This window comes from Xyrauchen texanus, chromosome 1 (assembly GCF_025860055.1).
Source record: "Xyrauchen texanus isolate HMW12.3.18 chromosome 1, RBS_HiC_50CHRs, whole genome shotgun sequence".
NCBI classification, from domain to species: Eukaryota; Metazoa; Chordata; class Actinopteri; order Cypriniformes; family Catostomidae; genus Xyrauchen; species Xyrauchen texanus.
Window position 1 is genome coordinate 59,406,692 of NC_068276.1, and position 24,171 is coordinate 59,430,862.

The following is a 24,171-nucleotide window of genomic DNA, read 5'->3' on the forward strand; positions in this document are numbered from 1 at the left end:
ATCCATAACACTCGTCTCCAATTATCTGTTGTCCAATGTCTGTGTTTCTTTACCCACTCAAACCTTTTCTTTATGTTTTTCTGTTTCAAAAGTGGCTTTTTCTTTGCAATTCTTCCCATAAGACCTCCTGAGTCTTCTCTTTACTGTTGTACATGAAACTGGTGTTGAGCGGGTAGAATTCAATGAAGCTGTCAGCGGAGGACATGTGAGGCGTCTATTTCTCAAACTAGAGACTCTGATGTACTTATCCTCTTGTTCAGTTGCACATCTGGTCTTCCACATCTCTTTCTGTCCTTGTTAGAGACAGTTGTGCTTTGTCTTTGAAGACTGTAGTGTACATCTTTGTATGAAATCTTCAGTTTTTTTTGGGCAATTTCAAGCACTGTATAGGCTTCATTCCTCAAAACAATGATTGACTGGTGAGTTTTTAGAGAGCTGTTTCTTTTTTTTGCCATTTTTAGACATGCCAGTCTATTGCATACTGTGGTAACTCAAAAACAAAGACAATATGAAGCTTCATTTAATGAACCAAATATATTTCAACTGTGTTTGATCTAATGTAAAGTGATTTTCTAGTACCAAATTTGCAATTCAGCATGATTACTCAAGGATAAGGTGTTGGAGTGATGCTGCTGTCTAGATAACAAAAATGACTTTTTTTTTAAATAGTGATGATGGTGTTTTTCACATCAGTAATATCCTGACTATACTTCGTGATCAGTTGAATGCCACTTTGGTGAATTGAAGAACCAATTTCCTTCCGAAACAGCAAAATCTGTCCATTATTCCAAACTTTTAGCCACCAGTGTATATTTATAAAATAAATAAATAAAAATGATATATATATATATATAAATAAATAAATAAATCTTTGTTCTGTGGTTTTCAAAATCGTAAAACTTTCAGTTTATTTCCAAGTTAGGTTTTGATTTTGAATCACAGATTTTCAATGTGGACTTTTGAACTCCACTATATAATAAGTGAGTACTGGTGGTTTTTTAGGACGATTGCATAATGTATCGTTAATCATATCGCTATTAGGTTATATTGGTGTTTTTTTATTATCTTTATTGGTATAGGCAGAACAATATGTCATTGCTATGTCAAGTATAGCCTATCGATGTCCTCAGAGTTCCCCTTATTGTTCAATGGTGTCTGTAACCCAATGCTGTAACTTAATTTATAGGTATTATCAAGTTATACATTTGGATATATATTTCGGCATTCCAAGAGACAATTATTTGTCAAAGTGTAGCTATTTTTAAACCACTTGCTCTGAATATTCAATTTTTTGCAATAACACCACATATAGTACACATAGTACAGTCAAACCTGACCATGGTGTTGCCAAGACAAGACTTAAAAAATTATTTTGTTATCTACCATTTATTTTGCAAACATCATTAAATAATATAAATTAACTCAAAGCTGTGAGAATTATATATTTTTTTGCATGGGAATATAAGTTTTTCCTAAACTAAAAAAAAAAATTTAAAATGCAATGTTTTGTCTAAAAGTGTAAACTCTTCCCAAAGTGGGGTCAGATGTTTAGTTCTGTGTGTGTGTGTGTGTGTAGTGTAGCGGTTAGCGTGCTGCGCTACGAACCTGGCGACCCTGCTCGATTCCCGCTCATGGCCAACACCAGTGACTATTATCTGAACCGGTCCCGGGCCTCCCCTAGGTCGACTCAGCCTAAAATGAGTACCTGGTGCGGTGTGTAAAACATCGCCACTGGAGAGAGACAAAGGCGGTCGGGCGTGGTGCTGGCCACCCACCCCCTCGTGCACCGTTCCGGCCTTCATAGGTGCTCGCTAACAGCACTTGCCCCTACAGTCATCTTGAGGCTAAATGGGGGATCTTCGTCTTTGATGTTGTGTGTGTGATTCATTTCCATTGATTTGTGTGTGTGTGTGTGTGTGTGTGTGTGTGTATGTGGCTGTAGGTGTGGGTGTGGGTGTGTTCTGCACTGTGAGCGTGTTATAGTCTCACCAATTCATTTACGTGTTTGTGTGTTTTGCATTGTGTCTCTTTGTTCTGGTCTTACCCACTGATTTCCCCATTGATTTCTATGGTCGGATAAATTTGTCCGGGAGCAGTACGAGTGTGACTTTTTCCGTAAAGCCGCCTAAACTTGATGGAATCTTTTCAGGATTTCTTTTGTGCTTAGATGGTAAAAAGAGGAAAAGTCACAAAGGCCCAGACCACTCCGATGAAGGATACCATTTTAACATATATAAAAAAATGGGGGTCAAATCGGACAAAAATGTCCAAACAGAACTTAAGGTTTAAGCGTAAGCCGTTAGATGAAACATAAATTCAGTCAAGAGTGTCCAAATGCTGACTGGTAGTGTATAGGTTTACAGACCTCTGGAGTTGCTTTAGTGAGTGTTGTGATAAAAATGTGTACTTTTATCCTGTAGCTATGGCGATGCGGTGATGGAGTTGGACCACAGCATCGGTCAGATTCTGGACCGGCTTGTCAGTCTGGGCATCCAGAACAACACACTGGTGTTCTTTACCTCTGATAATGGGGCAGCAGTGATGTCCGGACCATTACAAAGTATGATTGTTTAAAGCAATTCAATAATACCTTTTTAATAATCAATTAAAAACATTAATTAATTAAAGAAACAATTGGTTTTCATATTAAATGTCACAGCTTGATAAAGTTCGATTTTAACACTGGCACACAACACAAGGGGGAATCGAACTTATATCTCCTGCGTGACCACCACTGCTTTGTGTCTGAGTTTCTCCTCTGTCCTTCTTCCTCCTCAGGTGGTAGTAACGGCCCGTTCCTCTGTGGGAAAGAGACTACGTTCGAAGGAGGTATGAGGGAACCAGCCATTGCTTGGTGGCCTGGACGCATCCCTGCTGGAACAGTAAGAATTACTCATTTACAGGTCTGATATTTGGATACAAATCCGCTTTTAATGTCACACTGACTTTAGAGAACACCGACTGTTATGGGTAAATGGAGTGGTGTGGCGTAGTGGGCTAAAGCACATAACTGGTAATCAGAAGGTTGCTGGTTTGATCCCCACAGCCAACACCATTGTGTCCTTGAGTAAGGCACTTAACTCCAGGTTGCTCCGGGGGGGATTATCCCTGTAATAAGGGCACTGTAAGTCGCTTTGGATAAAAGCGTCCGCCAAATGCATAAATGTAAATGGTCTGATCAGGGTTCACCTAAGCCAGGTTTGTGTCAGTGTCAGGACAAGTTAACGTGCTGCCTTTAGACTATAACATTACCTTAAACTCTGTGGACCCGCTATATTGTGAATTTTGTTTTCACTTAAAACGTTAAAGTCCCCATGTACGTAGGTCAGGCAAATGTGGTATAGTTCGAAAGCTTAGAATCTAAACTTTTCAGAGAATACATCACTTTTGCCTTTATGCTACACAAAATAACAAAAGGCCTGAAAGCGTTTGCATTGCAAATTAGCGCCCCCTAGAGGTAATGGGGTAGTAATATTAATTTGATTTTAAAAGTTTTTCACATGGCACTTAAATGGACAAGTCATATCAAATAATAGCTCTCATTCTCAGGAATGTGACTGTATAGTTTATTTTGTTGCACTAATACCACAGTTTGAAGATTTTCAAAAGAATCACAAAATTAAATATGATTTCTGTAAATCATCAAATACATACGACTCATTTATGCACCGATTATTGCTTCTGTAAGCCCCAAATAGCTAAAAACTCTATATTTGCTTTTACCTTAGGCTGTTGGCTAAATAAATTAGCCATTTTTTACTTGTCTGTGAGCTTGCTTGACTGAATAATCCAATGTTATGTCTTAGATGTCCAGAACATAATATGCCATCCAGCAGGAAAAGCATGCAAAACAAATCTTAATTTTCGATTATTGATGTTTCGACTAATTGTTTTCGACCATTGATGATAAAGCGTTATATATCATCGAAAATATGAGGATCTCAGCTTTCTAATGCCTCCTAGATTGAGCTTGTAGTCCACTCAGATGCCGAGATATTCAATGAAACGATGAGGGTGGTACATAAACTGAAAATTAGACTGAATGTCTATGGACGAGCAAATCTGTGAGGGATAAAATGCGTTTGAGTGCCACCTACATTTCAGATCTGTAAATTGTGATGGAACGTCATAGAGAAAAACATTTTTTTCTAGTACTTGCTGCCATCTAGTGGAACAAAATAAAACTTTTCAAAGTGAGATAAAGTGAACAGAACCTGAATTACATGCTTACAAAGTTGGGACAAAAAAAAAAGATAAAAAAATAAAGGTTTATCGTAAAATGATAAACTCATACAATATTATTTATGAAGAATTGAAGTCATTTTATTTAAGACCAATTTTTTGCATTTAATCCACAGTGCGTGTGAATGGTGAGCTTGTAAATTTGAGTGTGAAAAATCGCAGATGGCAGCCCAAAAATGCATCAGTGTTTAACGAGTTAATTCCTTCCCAAGACTGGTATTTTAAATCAATTTGAAAGTGTATTTGACTCTATAGGTGCATATCTGCTTAAGCGCATGCACTCGCATAGAACACATGCTCATATAATATACTATCACCGAATTGCTTTCCAAACATTGTCTACTCTTTCATCCTCAATGCCACTGAAAGATGGAATTGTTAAAGAACGAAATCGGAATCTTGACATTTTGCGACGCAATCTCTGATTCCTCCGTCTAACCCCCGGTTTTTGTGACAGATGCTGACTTCCTTTTCTGATCCGCGAATTACTTTTAATTGTATTAGGGGCAGCTGTGACATGGGGCTGCGGCTTGTGGGGATTTTTGGAGGAGGGAGCGCTGGAGCTGCGCTAAGCCTGCCCCCGGCTCATATCTGAGGGGTGTGCACATCCCTGATAGTGCGGGAGAAGGGGATTGGGAGCGTCTTAAGCGGCTAATCTGTTTGTGTGTTTGCTGAGGTTGGATTGAGCTGTAATGAGGGTTTCGGTATCTGAATATGCCAGCCTTGCAGGATAAAGGACGGAGTGTTTGGGTATGCGGCTTGTATGGAAGCGTGCTTGGTGCCAGGTGTCTGGGCAGTGCCAGGGTGCTGCAGAGTGGAATTAGCAGGTGTTTCACACTGTTAATGTTTGTATTCAAGCTGCAGGCTGAATTTTGCCAGTCCTGCTCCACTCGTGCATGTGGCGCTTTGTGATATGGGTATCTTCTCTTCCATTTCTCTTATGGGAAGCGTTTTTGTTTTAAAGTGGTTGTCCTCATCAGAAATGCTTGAATGACCAGAGGAATGGTACTATTAAAAGGGTCATATGATGAAAAATCTCAAAAGTCTGGCCCACTCTTCAGATATTACCTAATATAAGTGGTCAACCAAAATTTCGCCAAGGCTATAAATCAGCTGATTTTCAGAATATCGTATTGGCCGATAAAGGTTCCCGTTTGGCTGATTAGTGTCTCAAGCCACGAAAGCTGTCTGAGACATGTTAACAACCACTCACAGTTAGTTTTGTTGTTATGTGCCATCGTGTTACTACAATAAGGCTGTCTCTCATTTCGAAGGCTGGTGCTAGGTAGGACGCTGTATACCCGAGTGTCCTCAACTTTTTGAATTTGCTTCGTTTAAACGAGACGGTCTTTGTAGGACAAAAGGAAACGATCGTGTTATGACAGCACACAATGTACTCATGTAGTTGTAACGATGTAGAAAGAAAAGGAGTTTGAGCTGTATTTTTATATTTACCTCATAATACTTTATTCTAGATTATATATTATTATAATTTGACATATTGCATATTTCACTTACGGAATTTTTTTTGGAATTAACATTATTTGCATTTGAACATCATATTTTCGGGTAAATCCCCGTTACTTTTTCAGCGAATTTATGTATGTTTCTGTTGAAGCAAAGAATTGTGGGTTTTGAGTGCCAACGAAGGATACACCTCTTGCATCCTCCAAATTCCTGTGGATGAAGATCGCATTCGAAGGCTGCATTCTGAGTGTCCTACCAGAGACTATTTAGCACAGACGGATCACTTCTATTAAAAAGAATGGGCGAAATTGGAACACCCAATTGTCATCGGATGTGGAAAGGCAGTCCCGCCCTACAGATAAAAGAGCCAATCACCGTTTAGCTTCAGGCATTGCCTGTCAGTCAACTTGAGAGCACACATGAGCATTTGACATACAATCTGGGGAAATTCTGTTTTTTAGCGTGATCTGAGGTAAAGAAGCTAAATAAATGATACCAGTGTTGTCAGATTTTACTGCTAATTTGAAACATGTTATTTGATCGTAATCTTGACCAACCGTTTTGGAGATTTCGGTCTATCCCGATTCAAGATAGGATAGATAGGAGCTGCACTTGTATGCCGCTTGTTTACATACAAACTAGCTGTCCGGGAGCATTCAAAAATGGCCACAGAGTGGTTTGTTTGGCTAAAAATTACTTTGGTCCTACTAGCTTTTCTGAAACGATACAGTCTCTGTGACGTATGCGGCCTACGAATGCGATCTCCGGAGCACTCAGCTTTCGAAACGAGACCCGCCTTAAAAAGTATTTGAAAATTCGACATAATGACAAAAGGTACAAGACTCTGTACTTGATGTCTTTAATGAGGAAATGAGCTACAGTCTCATGAAGCATTGTGTATGACGTAATCAAAAAAAACATGATTGGAAATATAGCCTAAAACTATTCATTTAAAGTGGTTGATTATATGTATAGAAACAATATATTTTAGGTTTATTGCTTAATATTCATATAAATATACAACAAATATGAGAGTGCCGGGAGAGCGACTTTAGTGCATCATTCACAGTGTGTCATGAGAGTGGGCGGTCACTGCAGAGCTCTTTTGGTGAGCTTTGGTTGGCCATGACTCTCTGATTGGTGAATCTTTTCTCTTCAGTATCATGGGTAGCATAGACCTTTACCAGCAATCTGGCTATTAAACATGATTTTTTCAAAATTACGTTAAAATAATGAAAACTAATGGCTTCTACGGAAGCATTTACCATCCATTAACAACCTCTGAGCTCATGGTAGGTCTGTCTTTAAAGGTTTATAAGTTATCGATAAAAGATTTTTACTTCCGGATCCTGACTGTTGCGCCCTATATAGAATGTATGATCACATGTATGCTTTTAAAAGAGATCAGATTTAAGTTTGAATTGAGTCTGAACTTTATCATTTTAAATATTGGCTCGAAGACACATGAGGGTGTAAGACGGGGCTGCTCAGACGACTACCAACAACCCAAGAGACAACAAAAAGAAGAGAAAGAACGGGATATAAATGGGAGATCTTTTTCCCCATATTATTTTTAAAAAAAGAAGCTGGTGGTAACAGCTAGTTACCTTTATTAATTATTCTCTTTGATTGGTCGTGTGTGTGTGTGTGTGTGTGTGTGTGTGTGTGTGTGTGTGTGTGTGTGTGTGTGTGTGTGTGTGTGTGTGTGTGTGTGTGTGTGTGTGTAAAGGCTGAGTGTGAAGATAATGGAATGTACTGGCAGTGGTAGAAGGAATTCTGGGAGGCTGAAGTAGGCAGGGTGTGTGTGTGTGAGCGCGCAACAGAGGCAGCTGCTGTGAGCTGATAGCACTATCTGATTGTGAGCGTGCCGTCTCCCTCAAAGGCCCGCTCAGGAGAGAATAGAATGGAAGATCAGGGATGACAGCGAAAAAATGGCATTTTATCGGAAAATAGTTCAAAGTTTATAAATAAAATAAAGCTTTTTTTGCAGCAGGACTGGTGAGGACAGATAAAGCCGCAGCTCCAGCCTCAGTCCCAGCTCTCCGTCTCGTGTCTCTCTCCCTTTCTCTTCTTCGTTTACAGAGATGTTAGTGTGGTGTGTAATAAACCTGCAAGCGCAGATTAGAGAGGGAATCATTGTGGTTCTGCTCTCCTAAACTGGCCTCACTGCTGGTGTTTTGTGCCATCCTGATGGGTTTCATGCATGGAGAAGGATGTGTATGCAAGTGTGTGCATGTGTGGAAATGTATGTGTGTATATTGGTGTAGTGGTAGCATGGGTGTGGTGTATCGCAAATCACACAATCTTGAGTATCCAAGCTAGCACTTTCTAGATAAGTAGAGCCAATATTTGACGCATTAATCAAAAACATCCCCCATGGTGAATTAGCTTTTTATTTGACCTACAAATAGACGTCCTGACTGAACAGCTAAATTAATTTATGATTGTTCGAATAACAACATTCATATATGCAACAGTTTCGATGTATTGTTGCAATAAGCATTATTTAAATTTTGTAATTTTTGTATTGTTTATTAATAGGGCTGCAACAAATGATTATTTTGATGATCAATTAATCTAATAATTATTATAACGTTTATTCGACTATTTGGCGATTATTGCAACGATTAATCATTAGCTCTTAACCGATTATTCATCTTGTGCCCGAGTTAAAAGTTTGTATTAAACGTGCTTTCTTAACAATAAAGAGGATAAAATCATCTTTTAAAAATGCCTCTAAATGACATTCATTGAATTAATGGGGAAAATGTATTTTATTACGTTTAATTCAGTAATGACATTCACTGTTTTCCATTTAAAAATATAAAAAAATCCTTAAAATATGATACATTTACTTGAGAAGCAACATATAAGATATTAAGAATTGTTTTTGGACAATGTATCATAAATATAACTGTATTTTGTGTATTGTTTGTGTATATATTCAATATATATTCTCTGAAATGAAGTCTAAATATATTATTTGCTGTTCTGAGGCGAATGCATCTTTTTTTTTTTGTTTTTTTTTTTTAAAGGATTTTTAGATATTTTAAAATATTTGTATTTTTAATATTATATTCAACATTCTCGGATAGCAAAGTTTTTTCTGCAGTATAGTTGCTAAAGTAAATGTACATTGTTTTAAAGGAGTTTTAGTGTATAATGGCATAGGCTATCCTCTCTCACCATTTTGTTCACTTCAGTCCATCTTTAACTCGTGTACACACTGTGGCGGAATGATCCACCCCTCCAGCTCGTCATCGCCCGCACCGTCATCAGCCAGGCTCATGACGGGAGTTAATAAGCCTTGTTTGGTCAGCAGTGAATGAAGCACCCCTGATCGCCCCTCTTATCTGGGAGCCGACTTCAAATCTCCGCATGTGCACACACTGGCATCCTCGCACGCCCAGGACCAGAGCTGGGAGGGTTCGGAGCTGGACGAGGTGGTATGCTGTCGGACCCGTTCCTCGGACCCCCGTACGCATTAAAGAGTCGCCGGGTGTGAACAGCTCACGTTGCCGCCGACGGACTAGATGCTGGTCCTCCTTCCCCTCATGCTTGCTGTGGACCTAGGAAGACAGTCCGGCAGTGCCGCCGCCCCTCGCACCGTGGATTTTGGAGGGGAGCGTGGGTGACTGACCGACCCAGCCCGTGCCTGGGCTATCTTATGGACACTACCACGTCCTTTGACGGAGCCCAGTTTCACCACGAGGATGCCAGATTCCCCCTTTATTATGAACACTATTCCCTCTTGGACACGTTATTACCCCTTTTGGGCATTTTACGTTTATTATTAGTTCCAATAAATGCCTCTCCGAGGCTTGACGCCACACCCTCTGTGTCTGTCTCTTGCTCACTCAGACAAATTCTTCTTAATAAAGCTGCATAGTGCCAATTTACTTTACGATAAGAAACACAGTGACGCATATATTATGAGCCAATATGTTGCGAGCCATCATGTTATAATCTAGCTGCAGCAAGCACACGTGAGGGACGAGCGTCCCGCGCCAGAGCCAATCTCTCCCCCTTAGATCGTGACTCACTGACCCCACAGAGAAATGCCCATTTCTGAGTTTGCACTTATTTACATGACCTGCTTCCTTATTATTTGAACTTTAACAAAGGACGCATTAATTATATAAAGTGGAATGGCAGCTCCGGCTCTGCTTTATTTCACAATGAGAGTGATTCTTATAACTTCCTCATACTTTGCGATCTACATCACCTTAATCTGTTTGGAAAGTTTAGAGTGCATATGAGCTGTGTTTTCTCCTCAGTCAGGCGCGAGCTGCAGTGCTGCTCTCACTCGTCATCATTTGAGTTTAATGCGATCTCATGTTCCATTCATTGAGATCAAACGATTGTTCGACAACGAAGATTTTGGTCAACAAATTTTTATTCTTGACGTTGTGGATAATGTAGACTAATTGTTTCAGCCCTATTTATTAAATATGCCCAAATTGGGGGTTAACAGCCAATAAATAAATCAATAAATAAAATTGTAATTTTATCCATCCATCCATCTTCAGCCGCTTATCCGATGTCGGGTCGCGGGGACAGCAGCTCCAGCAGGGGGCCCCATACTTCCCTATCCAGAGACACATTAACCAGCTCTGACTGGGGGACCCCGAGGCGTTCCCAGGCCAGTGTGGAGATTAAATCTCTCCACCTAATCCTGGGTCTTCCCCGAGGCCTCCTCCCAGCTGGACGTGCCTGAAAGGGGAGGCTGTCGGCCATTGTAATTTTAGTTGTTTATTAAATATGCCCAAATCAGGGGGTTAAAAGAATTAAAAAAAATTAGCTAATTAGATATTTTATAGGGTTATTTTTATTGTTGTTAACCCCCAATAAATGTATAAATAAGTTAAAAAAAAATAATGAAATAGAATTTTTTTTGTTTACTAAATATACTCAAATTGTGGGGTTAGCCCCCAATAAATACATTTATAAATATATATTTTTAATTAAATAGTAATTTTATTTATTTATTAAATATGACTAAATTTGGAAGGGCTGGTTTTCATAAATAAATTAAATAGTAATTTTATTTGTTTACTAAATATACTAAAATTTGGGGGTTGGGGGGTGGTACTGACGATAAAAATATTCAATTAATTACTGAAACTATATATAATTAAAAAATTACGATTTTACCCAATATGTGTGCGTGCAATAAATGTTTATGGTTTAGAGTATTATATTGTTAATTTATCAACATGTTTACAGGACACTGTTGAAATCAACTGCGAGTTGAGTCTTCTGCGTATTTCACCTTGAGTTGCTGCCTATGTAGAGTGCACTAGGGCTGTCAATTGGGCAGAGAAACAAGATTCGAATGAAAAGTTTTAGTTGGTCCATATTTCCAAATGTTAAGTCAGAAGTAAAATGAGGAGAATACCAAATTGTTTTTTTATTCAGTACAGTTGTATGTAGGGTAGCAATATTCCCAGATAGCAGAGGTATTCGGCTGAACTCTGGGGTGAAGCGGATCAGACTATGAGCACAGGACAGGGGCTGTTCAAACAGATGGTACACAACAGACTGGAACCGAATGCGAGGATCTCGAGACACACATTTCCAAGTTGATCATCTTTCCTGACAAAGCGTTTAAAAAAACTCACTGCTTAACCTAAGAAACGCTTATAAGAGAGCAAGATGCAACGGCAAAGTTCCTCCACCAACTCTAAGGGGCTGTTCAGTTTCAAAGTGTCTAGCTTTTTTAGCACAAGGACCTTTTTGTGGGAACAACCCCTATCATTAGGCAGCTGTATATGTAGGCATTAGACAGTGAGGCAGCTGACTAGCTTTTGAAATGGAGCCAGTGTTTCCCGTTCGATCATTGTTTACTGTAATCAGGTTTCTTCTCTCAGTTGTCATTCTCCTTCTTTTCCTCTGTTTTTCCATCAGGTGAGTTATCAGTTAGCCAGTGTGATGGATCTCTTCACCACGAGTCTCACTGTGGCTGGCCTTCTTCCCCCTGACGACCGCATCATTGATGGGATAGATCTGAGTCCCGCCCTCTTTAACAACTCACTCGTAGACAGGTAACATCAGAAAATGTGCTGCTTTCCCAAACTGTCCTCCCATCTTACACTGGTCAGAAAACAGATAGGGGCGGCTGTGGCTCAGTTGGTCGGCCACTAATCGCAAGGTTGGTGGTTCGAATCCCAGCCCACACGACTCCACATGCCTTGGGCAAGACACTGAACACCAAGTTGCTCCCAATGGCAGGCTAGCGCCTTTGGATACCGTTAAGGTTAAAAAGGCGCTATATAAGTGCAGACCATTTACCATTTACCATAGTCGTGCCTCAAACCCAGTCCATTGGTTGAGTCAGTGATGCTGTGTCGGGTTGGACGGGATGCTCAACAAAACATTTAGATGCCACAGAGCCACAGTGTTTACACTTTTTGGGGGAAATAAACCTACAAATGGTTTACTTATAGTTGTGTCCATATATTAAGCTGGGATAGGAGAAAGTATTGTAACATCGAAAAACTGTACACATCACCTTTTAATACTAGGTGTAAACAGAAAAAGAGTGAAAAACAGAAACAGTGATTTTTTTGGCCTTGTTGAAGAAGCTCTTTTGGTTGAGGGCTGTGGGTTGTAGTCCAACCCAGTGGATCGGGTGTGCATTTGAACACGTATTGTGCATAATGGGATGAGACAGGGTGGGCAGTGCTGGTGACCACATTCACTTATCACAGGATTCCCATTTCACCCCCAACAGGCCCATCTTCTATTATCGTGGCAACCAGATGATGGCAGTGCGGATTGGGCAATACAAAGCGCATTACTGGACCTGGAGCAACTCATGGGAGGAATTCAACAAGGTCAGTGACTAGATATTCATTTGTCTCTGTTTCTTTGTCGGAGTTCCCTCATTAGTGGTGTTTGCTCAAAGGGATAGTTCCCCCCAAAATGAAAATGTTGTCATAACGTACCCTCATGTTGTTCCAAACCCATATGACTGACTTTCCTTCTTATGGTGCGTTCACTTCATGTCGGAAATAGGAGATTCCAACTTGGAAAAACAAACGTTCATGTCTTCCCAGAACTAAATAGAATTCTATGAAAGCTCTTACTTGACTATTGTGACATCATGTAAAAAGTCTCATCAAAGGTGTTTTGATATACTGTAGATTTCCAGATTCTATTTGATTTCGTCTCACAAGTTCTTGATTTGAATCCAGTTTTGATTCGATTAGTATATTTAGGGCTGTCACGGTTATGAAAGTTTGGCAATTAATTGTCAAACACATAATTGCGATTATGATGATTAATTTTCTGTTTTAGGGCTTTCATGATTAATTGTCATACTTCTTAAGATGTATGTGTGCTTCATACACCTTAAGTTGTTTATTCATATTTAATGTGGAATCATATAATAAAATGGGAATATGGGATTTTATTTAAGGCTTTAAAAATGTATGAATGACATGAAAAATTATATTTTTTAAATATCAAATTATTTCCATATATATATATATATATATATATATATATCTCTTTTTGGTCAACTTTAGTCTTGGTCCATTTTACAATTGCACTGTTGTTTTTTGGAACCCAGTCAAACTGAATAGCTTTTATTATATTATTATTATTATATAGAAACCATAGAAACAAGTCATTTCCGAGGTCCAAGCGAGGACATGTACAGTTACGTTTAGAATCTCCCAGTTGCCATCTGGTAATAACAGTAATTCTGACATGATGTGAATGCAGCATTGTTTTTTTACACTCTTATTCTTATTTCATTATTTTTTTCAATGCAAGTGGATAACGCCTCTCTTAAGCTTAACAAAGGACCCAAACGTGTCATTGAAGTAGTTAATGCAACTCATATGGACATATTCCAAGTCTTCTGAAGGCATCCGGATTTGGTGTCTAAGTAGGGATTTTTCAAAACACCTAACAGTAAATATTACATTAAGGAGCGTAACTTGTCCTGCACTGTTTGTGCTACACACGTTAATTATACCTCAAATGCGGCTTGTTGAGGAGAGGCGTGCTAGGCTTTACACTTCTAAGCAACCAGACTATTCAAGATTTGTTTTGCCTGGCAGAGGATGAAGTGGGCGAAAATATCCCATAGCCTTGCATAGCCATGTCTAGAGACCAGAATACCATAGAGAATAATTGGGCTCACTTTAGACTTTGGCTAGTACGCAACCACCAAGAACACCCTATCAACCAAGAATAGCCTAGCAACCACATAGAATGTGCTAAAAGGACCTCTGAATACATCAGCAACCATATAGCAACACCCTAGCAACCACAACCAGCACCTTAGCTTTGTGATGGCGAATGTTGCATGGGTGAACATCGTTCACATACTCTTCAAAACATTTTAAAATCTAGTTAGTGTCTCACATCCCCCCTTCGGTTTCTTTCATTTTGATGAAGTAATCACATACCAAAATGCACATTAGCACGTTAATGTTATCTCAAAAACAATGCCTTATCAAACAGACTTGAAGATCAGGCAGTAATGAATATTAATGGAGCTAATGGAGCAAGGCCACTTCTGCAAACGCTTCATCTATTAGGATGATCTTTCAGCAGCATCCCTTTTGTGCAAGCCCACTCAATACACCAGGGCTTGCACAAAAACTCGTATTTAGTAGTCGACTAGTCGGCGGGCCATACATGTAAATATAAAAGGAATATATTGGGCTGATACAGGTTATTTTACAAATCTAGTTTCACACATTTTTCTTCTGGAAGAAAGAATTTTTCTCCAGTTGCCACCATCTATAAAACAAGCACAGCTGGTCGAATTGTCACTATACACATTAGAGACACAACACACATACACACGCAACCCTTGTGCTCTATCAGTCTGTGCCATGGGCTGCTTCTTCAAATGTATGGGTTTGTTTTATGCCCCATCGGTTCCTTAAATTGCTCTCTCCTGGATGGCCGCTGAATCAATAGCAGCCCGCTTTATCAGCTCATGTGAACTGAAGGGGAACTTCACAAATAATGGTGCTTGATTGCTTGGGAGCTGACAATCGATTGTTTGAGTTCATGGATGGAGCAGGTTTGAAGCAGAAAGTCTAGTGCTGATGGTTAATGTGTTTTCGTGAGTTTTCACCTGGTGCATTCGGCTTGCAAACATATTCAGATATGCGTTTTCAACTCTGGCACGTCAATGCGCCCGTAATTTCAAAGCTCACAGCACCGAAATTGATTTGGACGATTATAGATGACGTAAATGCACACATTCAATGTTAAACCGTTTTTTTTTTTGCACACATTTAGGCAGTGATCTGTGGTGCGCTTCTCTCAAAAACAAGGCTCTTTGGCCCTCTGGTTTGTTTCCTGTTAAACTTGGTCAAAATGATGGCTTAATCGTATCGGTCACTCGGGTGAATTCCTCTTGAAAGCCGCGTGGATCAGCGAGGTGTGAAATGTGAAATTTCACAGGGTAAGTGCCTGGCATGCGCTGATCCTGTGCTTCACATTTGCCTAGAAATAATATGGAGAATTTTAGTGTGCATTACCTCACCTCAAAGTTAAGGCATCTGTGCACTGGATTGCACGTTCTTCTATTAAATGATACATTTTACGTTTCAGTGTACTTAATGATTAGAAAGCTGAGCTATGATTGGCAGCTGGGCTTGGGGAGAACTGGTGGTTTTTAAGCAGTAAAACGAAACGGTTTGAAGCATTTAAAGCAACATGACAGTTTTTGCTGCAGGATTATGTTTCTTTGCTGCAAATTCATTTAATATATTTATATGTAATTAAGTTACATCTCATTCCTGTTGTGCAGCACTTTGTTTGACAAAAATAACTCCAATGTTGTGCTGTGAGGATCTGTATAGAAGTACTTTAGATGTAATTTAATTATTCTATTCTGTTTTGATTAAAGTTTTAATTAATTTATTTAGATATCCTTTTGATGATAAAATTGAATTAAACTGTTGAATATGGAATTCAGAAAAATAAAACCGAAAACAACATTTGTGAAAATGTGACGGCATAATTTTTTTGTGGTGATGATGATATCTTTTGAGTGACAGTTGCTGAAACATAATAAGCACGTTGCCCTCAAATCATCAGTCTCACAATATTTGATCTGAAAATGGCAAAAAACTGTATCCAGTAACAAATTAGCAATTTTTGTATTGCTTTAACACACAACACAGGATCTGTCAATTCAAACATAATAATTGTGCTTTAAAGTACACGTGATGAGCTCCTACATCCAAGTTGGACATTTGTTATTATGTTGGCACAGACTTTGTTCAGGGTTTTATATATATATATACATACACACACACACACACAGTTGTAACAAATCCCTTTGTTCCAGGAAAAGATGAAGCGGGAGATGGCATACTCTGTCTTTATTATACAAAATATTCGCTTTTCAGCTGAACACTTAGGAATCACACACAAACACACACTCACAGCTTCAAGCTCCGCTCTCTCCTCCGGCGTTCTGGACTGCCCTTATATCCCTCTCCAGCTCTCACTGCAACACAAACAGCTGTTAGAGATTATTTTTCCCCAGGTGTCAATCCTCTCCTGGCCTAACTCTCCACAGAACGTTGCTCGACCACGCCCCCATCTCTACAACAGTATATATGATGTAGACATATATACGCAGACACCGTAAATGTGTGTGTGTGTGTGTGTGTGTGTGTGTGTGTGTATACAGTATATCTGGTAAAACCAGTTACATTTGCATTATACGTGCAAGGAGCGTTATGACCTTAAAGCAATGTTTACATAGCTAACACCAGCCACAGGAATTATGTTGATAATGCATTAGCAGTTGTTCATCCACCTAGAAAAGGAGTCCCACTTCTATTCACTGAAGTGCTTGAACAAAAATATGATCTTCACATGTCTACTTTTAAACCTGCTGGTGTAAAATATGTGATCAAATTGCTTAAAAGTTTAACCTGCATTATTTTTGTCATAGCAACAAAGTTATATTGAGTAAGTAATATTGGGTTTAACTTTACACAGATAAGATTGGTAAGTCATTTTATAACACTAAAATCATAAAATCATGTATAATGTTTACATCTTGTGGCTGTACTTTTAAAACTGTGTGTATTTGAATGTTTTTGGACTGGCCCAATTCACTTCCATTGTAAGTCTGTTACTAAAACCCAGATTTTTATTTTAATAAACTCTAAATAAGAGTTCAAATATGTTTTGTGCCAATCAACATTATGCCACAAATGCTGTTGATTGAGCTTAATACATGTGTCTGGTGTTATTGTGCATTATTGTGATTTATCATTGTACATTATTTCAAAGAAGAAGAAAAAAAATGGTCAAAATATAATCAATTGCTCTTCGAACAGCTTTCTTTTTAAAACGATGTTACTATGCACTTTCTCCAACCGCCTATCATAAAAAGACCACTTTTCACATCCAATCAATTCCTGCATAAAAAATTCCACCCTAAATGTTTTTCTCCTTGGAAATCCTGTTTCACTCAGAAATACATATCAGTATCAAAGTAATTGTTTTTTTTATTGGAAAGTAAATGCCGTTTCATGTTGACCAATTCACAATATTTTCAACAGAAGTGTTTTGAGCAACAGCAAATGTTACCAGACATTCATGTATGTTTTTCACAGGGGATCCACTTGTCCCCATTGCTGTTAGTTCTATCATACTAACCTGCTCTCGCATTATTAATGGTGATCTTCTTTTGCTTTGCACCTTGGGTGCAGACTTAAGGCGCTCTCTCCAAATCTGGTGGAATTTGGGCTGTTTCATGCCAGATCACAGATCACTGCATACAGCCTTCTTGAAAAGACAAAGAGCAAGTCACGGGCCAGATCATAAAGGACATAGCGTTCCCATGAAAAGTCCAAATATATGCTCTGGTTGAAATCACCAAAATATTAATAGATCGTTCATTTGGAAGGCATCCCATACACAAATAATGCCCCAGTCTTTCTGACAGGTGCAATTCACAATAGCCTCTAGCTTTGAGTTAAGAAATGACACATACTGTATACAGAATACATCCCAACTCCTTCTGCATCTGTCTGTCTGTCTTTCTGTCATCGATTATCTGTCTATTTGTTCATCTGTCAATCTATCTGTCATTGACTCAATCTGTCTGGCCGTCTGTCTGACAGTCTATCTATCTGTCTGTCTGTCTATCGTCGACCGTCTATCTGTCTATCGTCAACCGTCTGTCTGTCGGTCTATCTATCGTCGACTGTCCATTTGTCTGTCTGTCTGTCTATCTATTTATCTTGGACTGTCCGTCTGTCTGTCAATCTATCTATTGGGTACTGTCTGTCTGTCTGTCCTTCTGTCTGTCTATCCGTCTGTCAATTTATTCATCTATTTTGTCTGTCTGTCTATCTATATATCATCAACTGTCTGTCTGTCCGTCCATCTATCGTAGACTGTCTGTCTGTCTATCTATCATCGATTATCTGTCTGTTTGTTCATCTGTCAATCAATCTATCGGGGACACAATCTGTCTGTCTGTCTGACTGTCTATCTATCTGTCTGTCTATCGTCAACCATCTGTCTATCTGTCTATGTATCTATTGTCGACTGTCTGTCTGTCCTATTTTCTAGTTACTTGTGCTGGTGTTTTGAGGCTTTGTAGATTTTGATCATGGTTTGTCGATTTATTTCCAGTGCATCTCTTCCTCGGTCTTGTGTCTTAATTGAATATTTTTATAAGGTTATGTAGTCTGGGTCAGCTTTCAGCTGTTTATTCTGCTAGACTATTCCATGAGCTCTATCAGGTGCTTGTTAGAGGCTGAAGATCAATGTTCTTCTCTCTGTGTTCTCCAAACAGGGTATAAACTTCTGCCCTGGTCAGGAGGTGCCTGGTGTCACCACTCACAAGCAAGAGGAACACACCCTTCGGCCACTTATCTTTCACCTGGGGCGGGACCCTGGGGAAAGACACCCAGTAAGGTAAGAGGTGCTCTGTGTCCACGGGTAAAAAATGTTCCTTCCCTTTTCACCCCGATGCACTCTAAGTCCTCGTGGTGTCGTAGTGACTTGCCTCAATCCGGGTGGCGGAGGACGGATCTCTTTTGCTTCCACGTCTGAGACCGTCAATCCGTGCATCGTTGAACGTGTTACCACAGAGACATAGTGCGTGTCGAGACTTCATGCTATTCTCTGCGGCATCCACGCACAACTCACCATGCGCCCCACATTATAGCGACCACGCGGCCCAACCGGGCCAATCTGATTGCTTAGGAGACCTAGCCAGAGTCTCTCAGCACTCCCTGGATTCAAACTCGTGACTCCAGAGGTGGTAAATGGTCAATGGTCTGCACTTATATAGTGCCATTTTAACTTTACAGTATTCAAAGTGCTCTACACTGTGACACATTCACCCATTCACACACACACTAATGATGGCAGAGCTGCCATGCAAGGCACTAGCATGCCATTGGGAACAACTTGGGGTTCAGTGTCTTGCCCAAGGACACCCTGCGATTAGTGGCCGACCCGCTCTACCAACAGCCCTTAGCTGGTAGTCAGCATCTTTACTCGCAGAGCTACCCAGGCCCCCATTTAATGTTTTTTGCAGAAACAACGTTTAGAAACGTAATGTTAAAGAGAGCGTTGGTTTCCTAAAACCATTTAAGGGATTAAGTGAAAATGGTTTAACACGCCTTGGTTTCTCTCGGAGAACATGGCTTATGTGGTCACGTGAACACAATCGCTGCATTCTTACAGGATTCTTATGAGTGGCTGCAGTATCAGAACTGCCACATACTCCAGAAGGTGTGAATCGAATCACCAGGTTTATTGCGAAAGATTTGTGCTCTTATGCCATTTTTGACATGAGGTGTGTTTTATATCAAGAATGGTATAATCACTATGTGATTGCCTAAACCTAACTCAAAACTAATCATGAATTGCTTGAAGAGTCCCCTGCTATTTATTAATTGCTTAAAAGTTCTTTGTAGTCTGCCGCTTGTGTTGGTCGTTCCTAAGATGAACCGGCGTGATTTGAATCCTAAAGGAGCACACAGGTGTCATGATGTGAGCTGTATGACATGGTACATGCTCACATCGTAAACATGATTCACCCCAATAGCTTGTATAAGCAACAGAGAAACCCATCAGGCGTGGGCTGGAGTGAATCAGTCATCCCATCTGAACTGTAATGGAGAGCTGAGAGCGCATAAAGTGAGCTCACGATCTGTGACATGTTTGTCCGTCTCGCTGAGCTGCGTCTCCGCAGTCGAAAGTGAAGCACAGCTGTAGAGTGATCCGTTCAGTCCACAGATGGTTTATTAAATGTGACTTTGTGCAATTACAGATACAATAGAGGATCTGCATTCTCCACCTTTTATTTAAAATTGCAGGACTAAACGAATGTGGTCGAGACAAAGAGGGTTGTAGTAATTATCAGAATAAAATATTCCAGCAATTAATAGTGTATTATCCTAACTGTAGGAGTTTGTGGTTGCCAAGCAGCATATCAACTTGGCGCCTGTATATCCATCAATGTGGAAGTGTCCCATGATTCAGAAGAGGAGTCTGTTTTTGACATGTTTTTAGCGGATAATATGAGGTGAAGAGTCAATAAATAAATAAATACAAATACTAAATAGTTATTAATATTATTATTATTGACTTTTCATTTTTAATACAACAGTAATATATTTAAATCGTGCACTTTTTAAACCTCACGCTATTATTTTGACACACTGAACTCTCCAGGACGTCCTGTATGTGTCTGTTTGTAGGTAAATTCACAGTAGTTTAATTCACTTCTTATTGAAATTCTGGTCAAATGTTCTAAATGCATATTATAAGTGAACCGGACTATTGAACATCTACATCTTAGATTTTGTTTTGTGAGTAGCGCTCAAATATTGCGCAAAGCATGAAGGCTAAAAATAGCCGAGAGAGAGAGAGAGTGAGAGAGAGAGAGAGTGTGAGAGAGAGTGTGAGAGAGAGAGTGTGAGAGAGAGAGAGAGAGAGAGAGAGTGTGAGAGAGAGAGAGAGAGAGAGAGAGAGAGAGAGAGAGAGTGTGTATGAGAGTAGATGTGTGAGAGATGAGTATGAGAGAGAGAGAGAGAGAGAGTGTGTGTGTGTGTGTGAGCGTGTATTTATCACTTTGTGGGGACCAAATGTCCCCATAAGGATAGTAAAACCCGAAATGTTTGACCTTGTGGGGACATTTTGTCAGTCCCCATGAGGAAAACAGCTTATAAATCATACTAAATTATGTTTTTGAAAATTTAAAAAATGCAAAAGGTTTCTGTGAGGGTTAGGGTTTAGGGGTAGGGTTAGGTTTAGGGGATAGAATATATAGTTTGTACAGTATAAAAACCATTATGTCTATGGAAAGTCCCCATAAAACATGGAAACACAACGTGTGTGTGTGTGTGTGTGTGTGTGTAAACAGAGCAGCACCATTCACTGATGTGCTGGAACTGCGCAAGCATTTTATATATTTACTTATTAAACACATCTACAGTGGCTTTGAATAAAATGCACGAGTCATATTTACTACTTTAATGGTGTTTTAATGGTTCTTTTATGTCATTTTTGGAGCTTGACAGTAACGAACATGACTAACACACAGCATCGGATTTGGATCGGGCTCGTCGGACCGATACCCGAATCCGTTTAAAAGCTTCAATATCGGATCGGTGCATCCCTACTAATTTACTTTGAGTTATTTAATTTTTATATTTAAAAATACATTTTTGGTTACAAAATGTTTATTCTATGTCTTCTCTTTGTTAAACAATGTGATTATTGATCATTGCAAATTATTGCAAAAATATAATTTTACTGAAGTAAAGTTCATATAAATTTGCTTATTTGAATGTGCAAATGAATGGTGTAATTGAGAAACATACCGGTAAATACATTTATGCATTTGGCAGATGCTTTTATCCAAAGTGACTTACAGTGCACTTATTACAGGGACAATCCCCCCCGGAACAACCTGGAGTTAAGTGCCTTACTCAAGGACACAATGGTGGTGGATGTGGGAATCGAACCAGCAACCTTCTGCTTACCAGTTATGTGCTTTAGCCCACTACACCACCACCACTACTAAATAAGATATAAATAGCATACAATTACAAAATAAGTGCATATTTTTTTATTATTACTGAAGGAAAGAAGAAATGTTGTCATTTCTTTTAAAAAACTTTCTATAAAAGTTACACCCAATCTGTTTCAAAAATGTGCTCAAAAATTACCACAAACAGCCAAGGTGTCAACCTTTATTAAACAGCCTAGGGGGGATAATGTATACTTGTATAACAGTTTATATAATAATATTTGCTATAATATTGGCTCTTATTTACCTTTATACACCAGCTGTGCCATTGAACCTGCTATAGTTTACGTCTGTCTTCCAAACCCCAAAATGTGAAAATGATAAATTTTTGAGCACTGCCTCTATTCCACCTTTTAAATTTTTTTCCTCTCTTGTCATCTGATTTTTTATGATCACTCTACTTTCTTGAAGACAGGCAGAGTAATTCAACTTCAATATTGTTTTTGATCTCTCCATCTTTTTCTGCTCTGTTGGATTCAAGCAGCAGCAATGACAAAAGAAACAAATCGATATTGTGTTCAGTGCGCTGCAGAGTTTGATAATCTTCATCCTCTCTGAAAATGTGCAGAAGATGCTTTATATCAGAATGATCCATATCCAATACCACCCTCTCATTTGCAGTCTTTCGCTCATTCCCGATCCCCTGTGAATCCACGTCAGTCTGTGGGTCATCCGCGCTCTGTGCACCAAGCTGTAGAGCCCGGTGCTCATTAATCTCTGTCTACAACTAAAGAGCCACTTAAGATGATGTAGAGCCTATCTATGCACATACCTCCAGTCAGGTGGAGACTGACAGCACTGGGCTGGTGTAATGGTAAATGATCTGCATTATATAGCACCTTTTTTAACCTTAACAGTATTCAAAGCACTTTACACTGTGACCCATTCACACACACACTCGTACACCAATGGCGGCAGAGCTGCCATGCAAGGTGATAGTCTGCCATTGGGAGCAACTTGGGGTTCAGTGTCTTGCCCAAGGACACTTCGGCATGTGGAGTCATGTGGGCCGGGAATCGAACCGCCAACCCTACGATTAGTGGCTGACCCGCTCTACCACATGAGCCACAGCCATAGTCCATTTCCTGTCAAGGGTCAGTGATTAAAAACAAAGACAGCACATTCATAAAAAGTTGGTAGTGTAAATGGACTGTGTGCAATGTTCTCACTTTGTCAGGCATATTTATATGACAGTGAGACGCTCCTTTCATACGCATGGGACGTGGCTTTCATGATGATTAGGATTTAGCCTTTCACTTCTACCATTCGATTTTGAAAAATGTCATTCATTTATTCAAATTAAACGAAAATATAATCATAATAACGAAGCGGTTAACAAAATCATACCAAACTTCTTCCACCTGCCCCTTTTGCAATGACTTCAAATCTCTCTCTGACAACAAGTGGAAAATTACCAATTCAAATTAATCATAAATGACCAAAGTTCAGCCATGCAACTCTATGCAACTCTATGTGGCGCAAGCTGATAGGTTCTTTGACTTGTTATCTGTTAGCCAATCGGCTCGCTTAAGTGTGACATGTTAAGCCAGTCGGCTTGCATGTTGTAAACTGATTAGCCTTATAACTTGTTATAGGGTAGCCAATCAAATTGAGTCTCTCTCTTTGACTAACAATTAAATGGCTCAGTTTTCCTAAGACACAGTAAGGTCTGCTTTTGGCCACGACACATAGAAGCGCGTCTTTAAAAAGGTAAGCCTTCGCAAAATCTGCCTGGCACACATCGTTATTTTAGGTCAATAGATTGAATAAATCCACACATAGCTAGTCTAAGCCACTAGTTAAATCATCTCTGGGCTTTCCTGGCTTAGGTACACATTATGAGGTGGGTCACTTGCCGTTTAAGATATTTGGTTAAGCAGACTGAGGCACATATAGAAATTGAGTTCATTATCGTTACTCCATTGGCCTGTGGCCAGAGCACATCTAGCTAGCATACACTCGTTGCACATGGCTCTGCGGAGCAGCAGCAGTACATAAATCTGGGCAATAGATCTGTTTGGGTGGGGGGTTGTGTTGTGTGTTTATATGTTAGGCGTTTTGTACATCTACACTGCTTTGTTGGGGGGTTGTTTGTCATGTGTATTTGTGCAGCAGCATGCACTGTAATACATGCATGATGCAGCATGTCTTGCATTTGTCAATATGTGCTGCAGTAGCAGCATGTCCACATGCTAACTCAGTATGTGTGTTTTCTAGCGGTAGCAAGACTCCGCACTTGCTCTGCAGCACTAGCATTAGCTTGGTCTGCCAAGCCCAATATTTTATCAATATGTCATACCCACGTTAACATGCTAAATGTTTCAGAGAGTTGGCATGACTGAAATACAATTGTAAGTATAAACATAATTATTGGAAAATAAACCATGACCCATAGATAGTTTAACACAAAT

The 24,171-nt window shown here is 39.5% G+C and overlaps 2 protein-coding genes across 3 annotated transcripts in view; one reads left to right on the forward strand and one right to left on the reverse strand.

The window, feature by feature from the left end:
* LOC127642770 (uncharacterized) overlaps nt 1-24,171 on the reverse strand; it is a 371,536-nt gene that overhangs the window by 54,944 nt on the left and 292,421 nt on the right. The gene's annotated exons all lie outside the window — the stretch shown is intronic.
* Nucleotides 1-24,171, forward strand: part of galns (galactosamine (N-acetyl)-6-sulfatase) — a 43,679-nt gene that overhangs the window by 8,133 nt on the left and 11,375 nt on the right. For both annotated transcript variants that reach the window (XM_052125108.1, XM_052125182.1), the window contains exons 8-12: nt 2,421-2,560; nt 2,779-2,882; nt 11,617-11,753; nt 12,443-12,545; nt 18,509-18,630. In XM_052125108.1, coding sequence (XP_051981068.1) covers nt 2,421-2,560; nt 2,779-2,882; nt 11,617-11,753; nt 12,443-12,545; nt 18,509-18,630 — 606 coding nt within the window. The remainder of the gene's footprint in view (nt 1-2,420; nt 2,561-2,778; nt 2,883-11,616; nt 11,754-12,442; nt 12,546-18,508; nt 18,631-24,171) is intronic.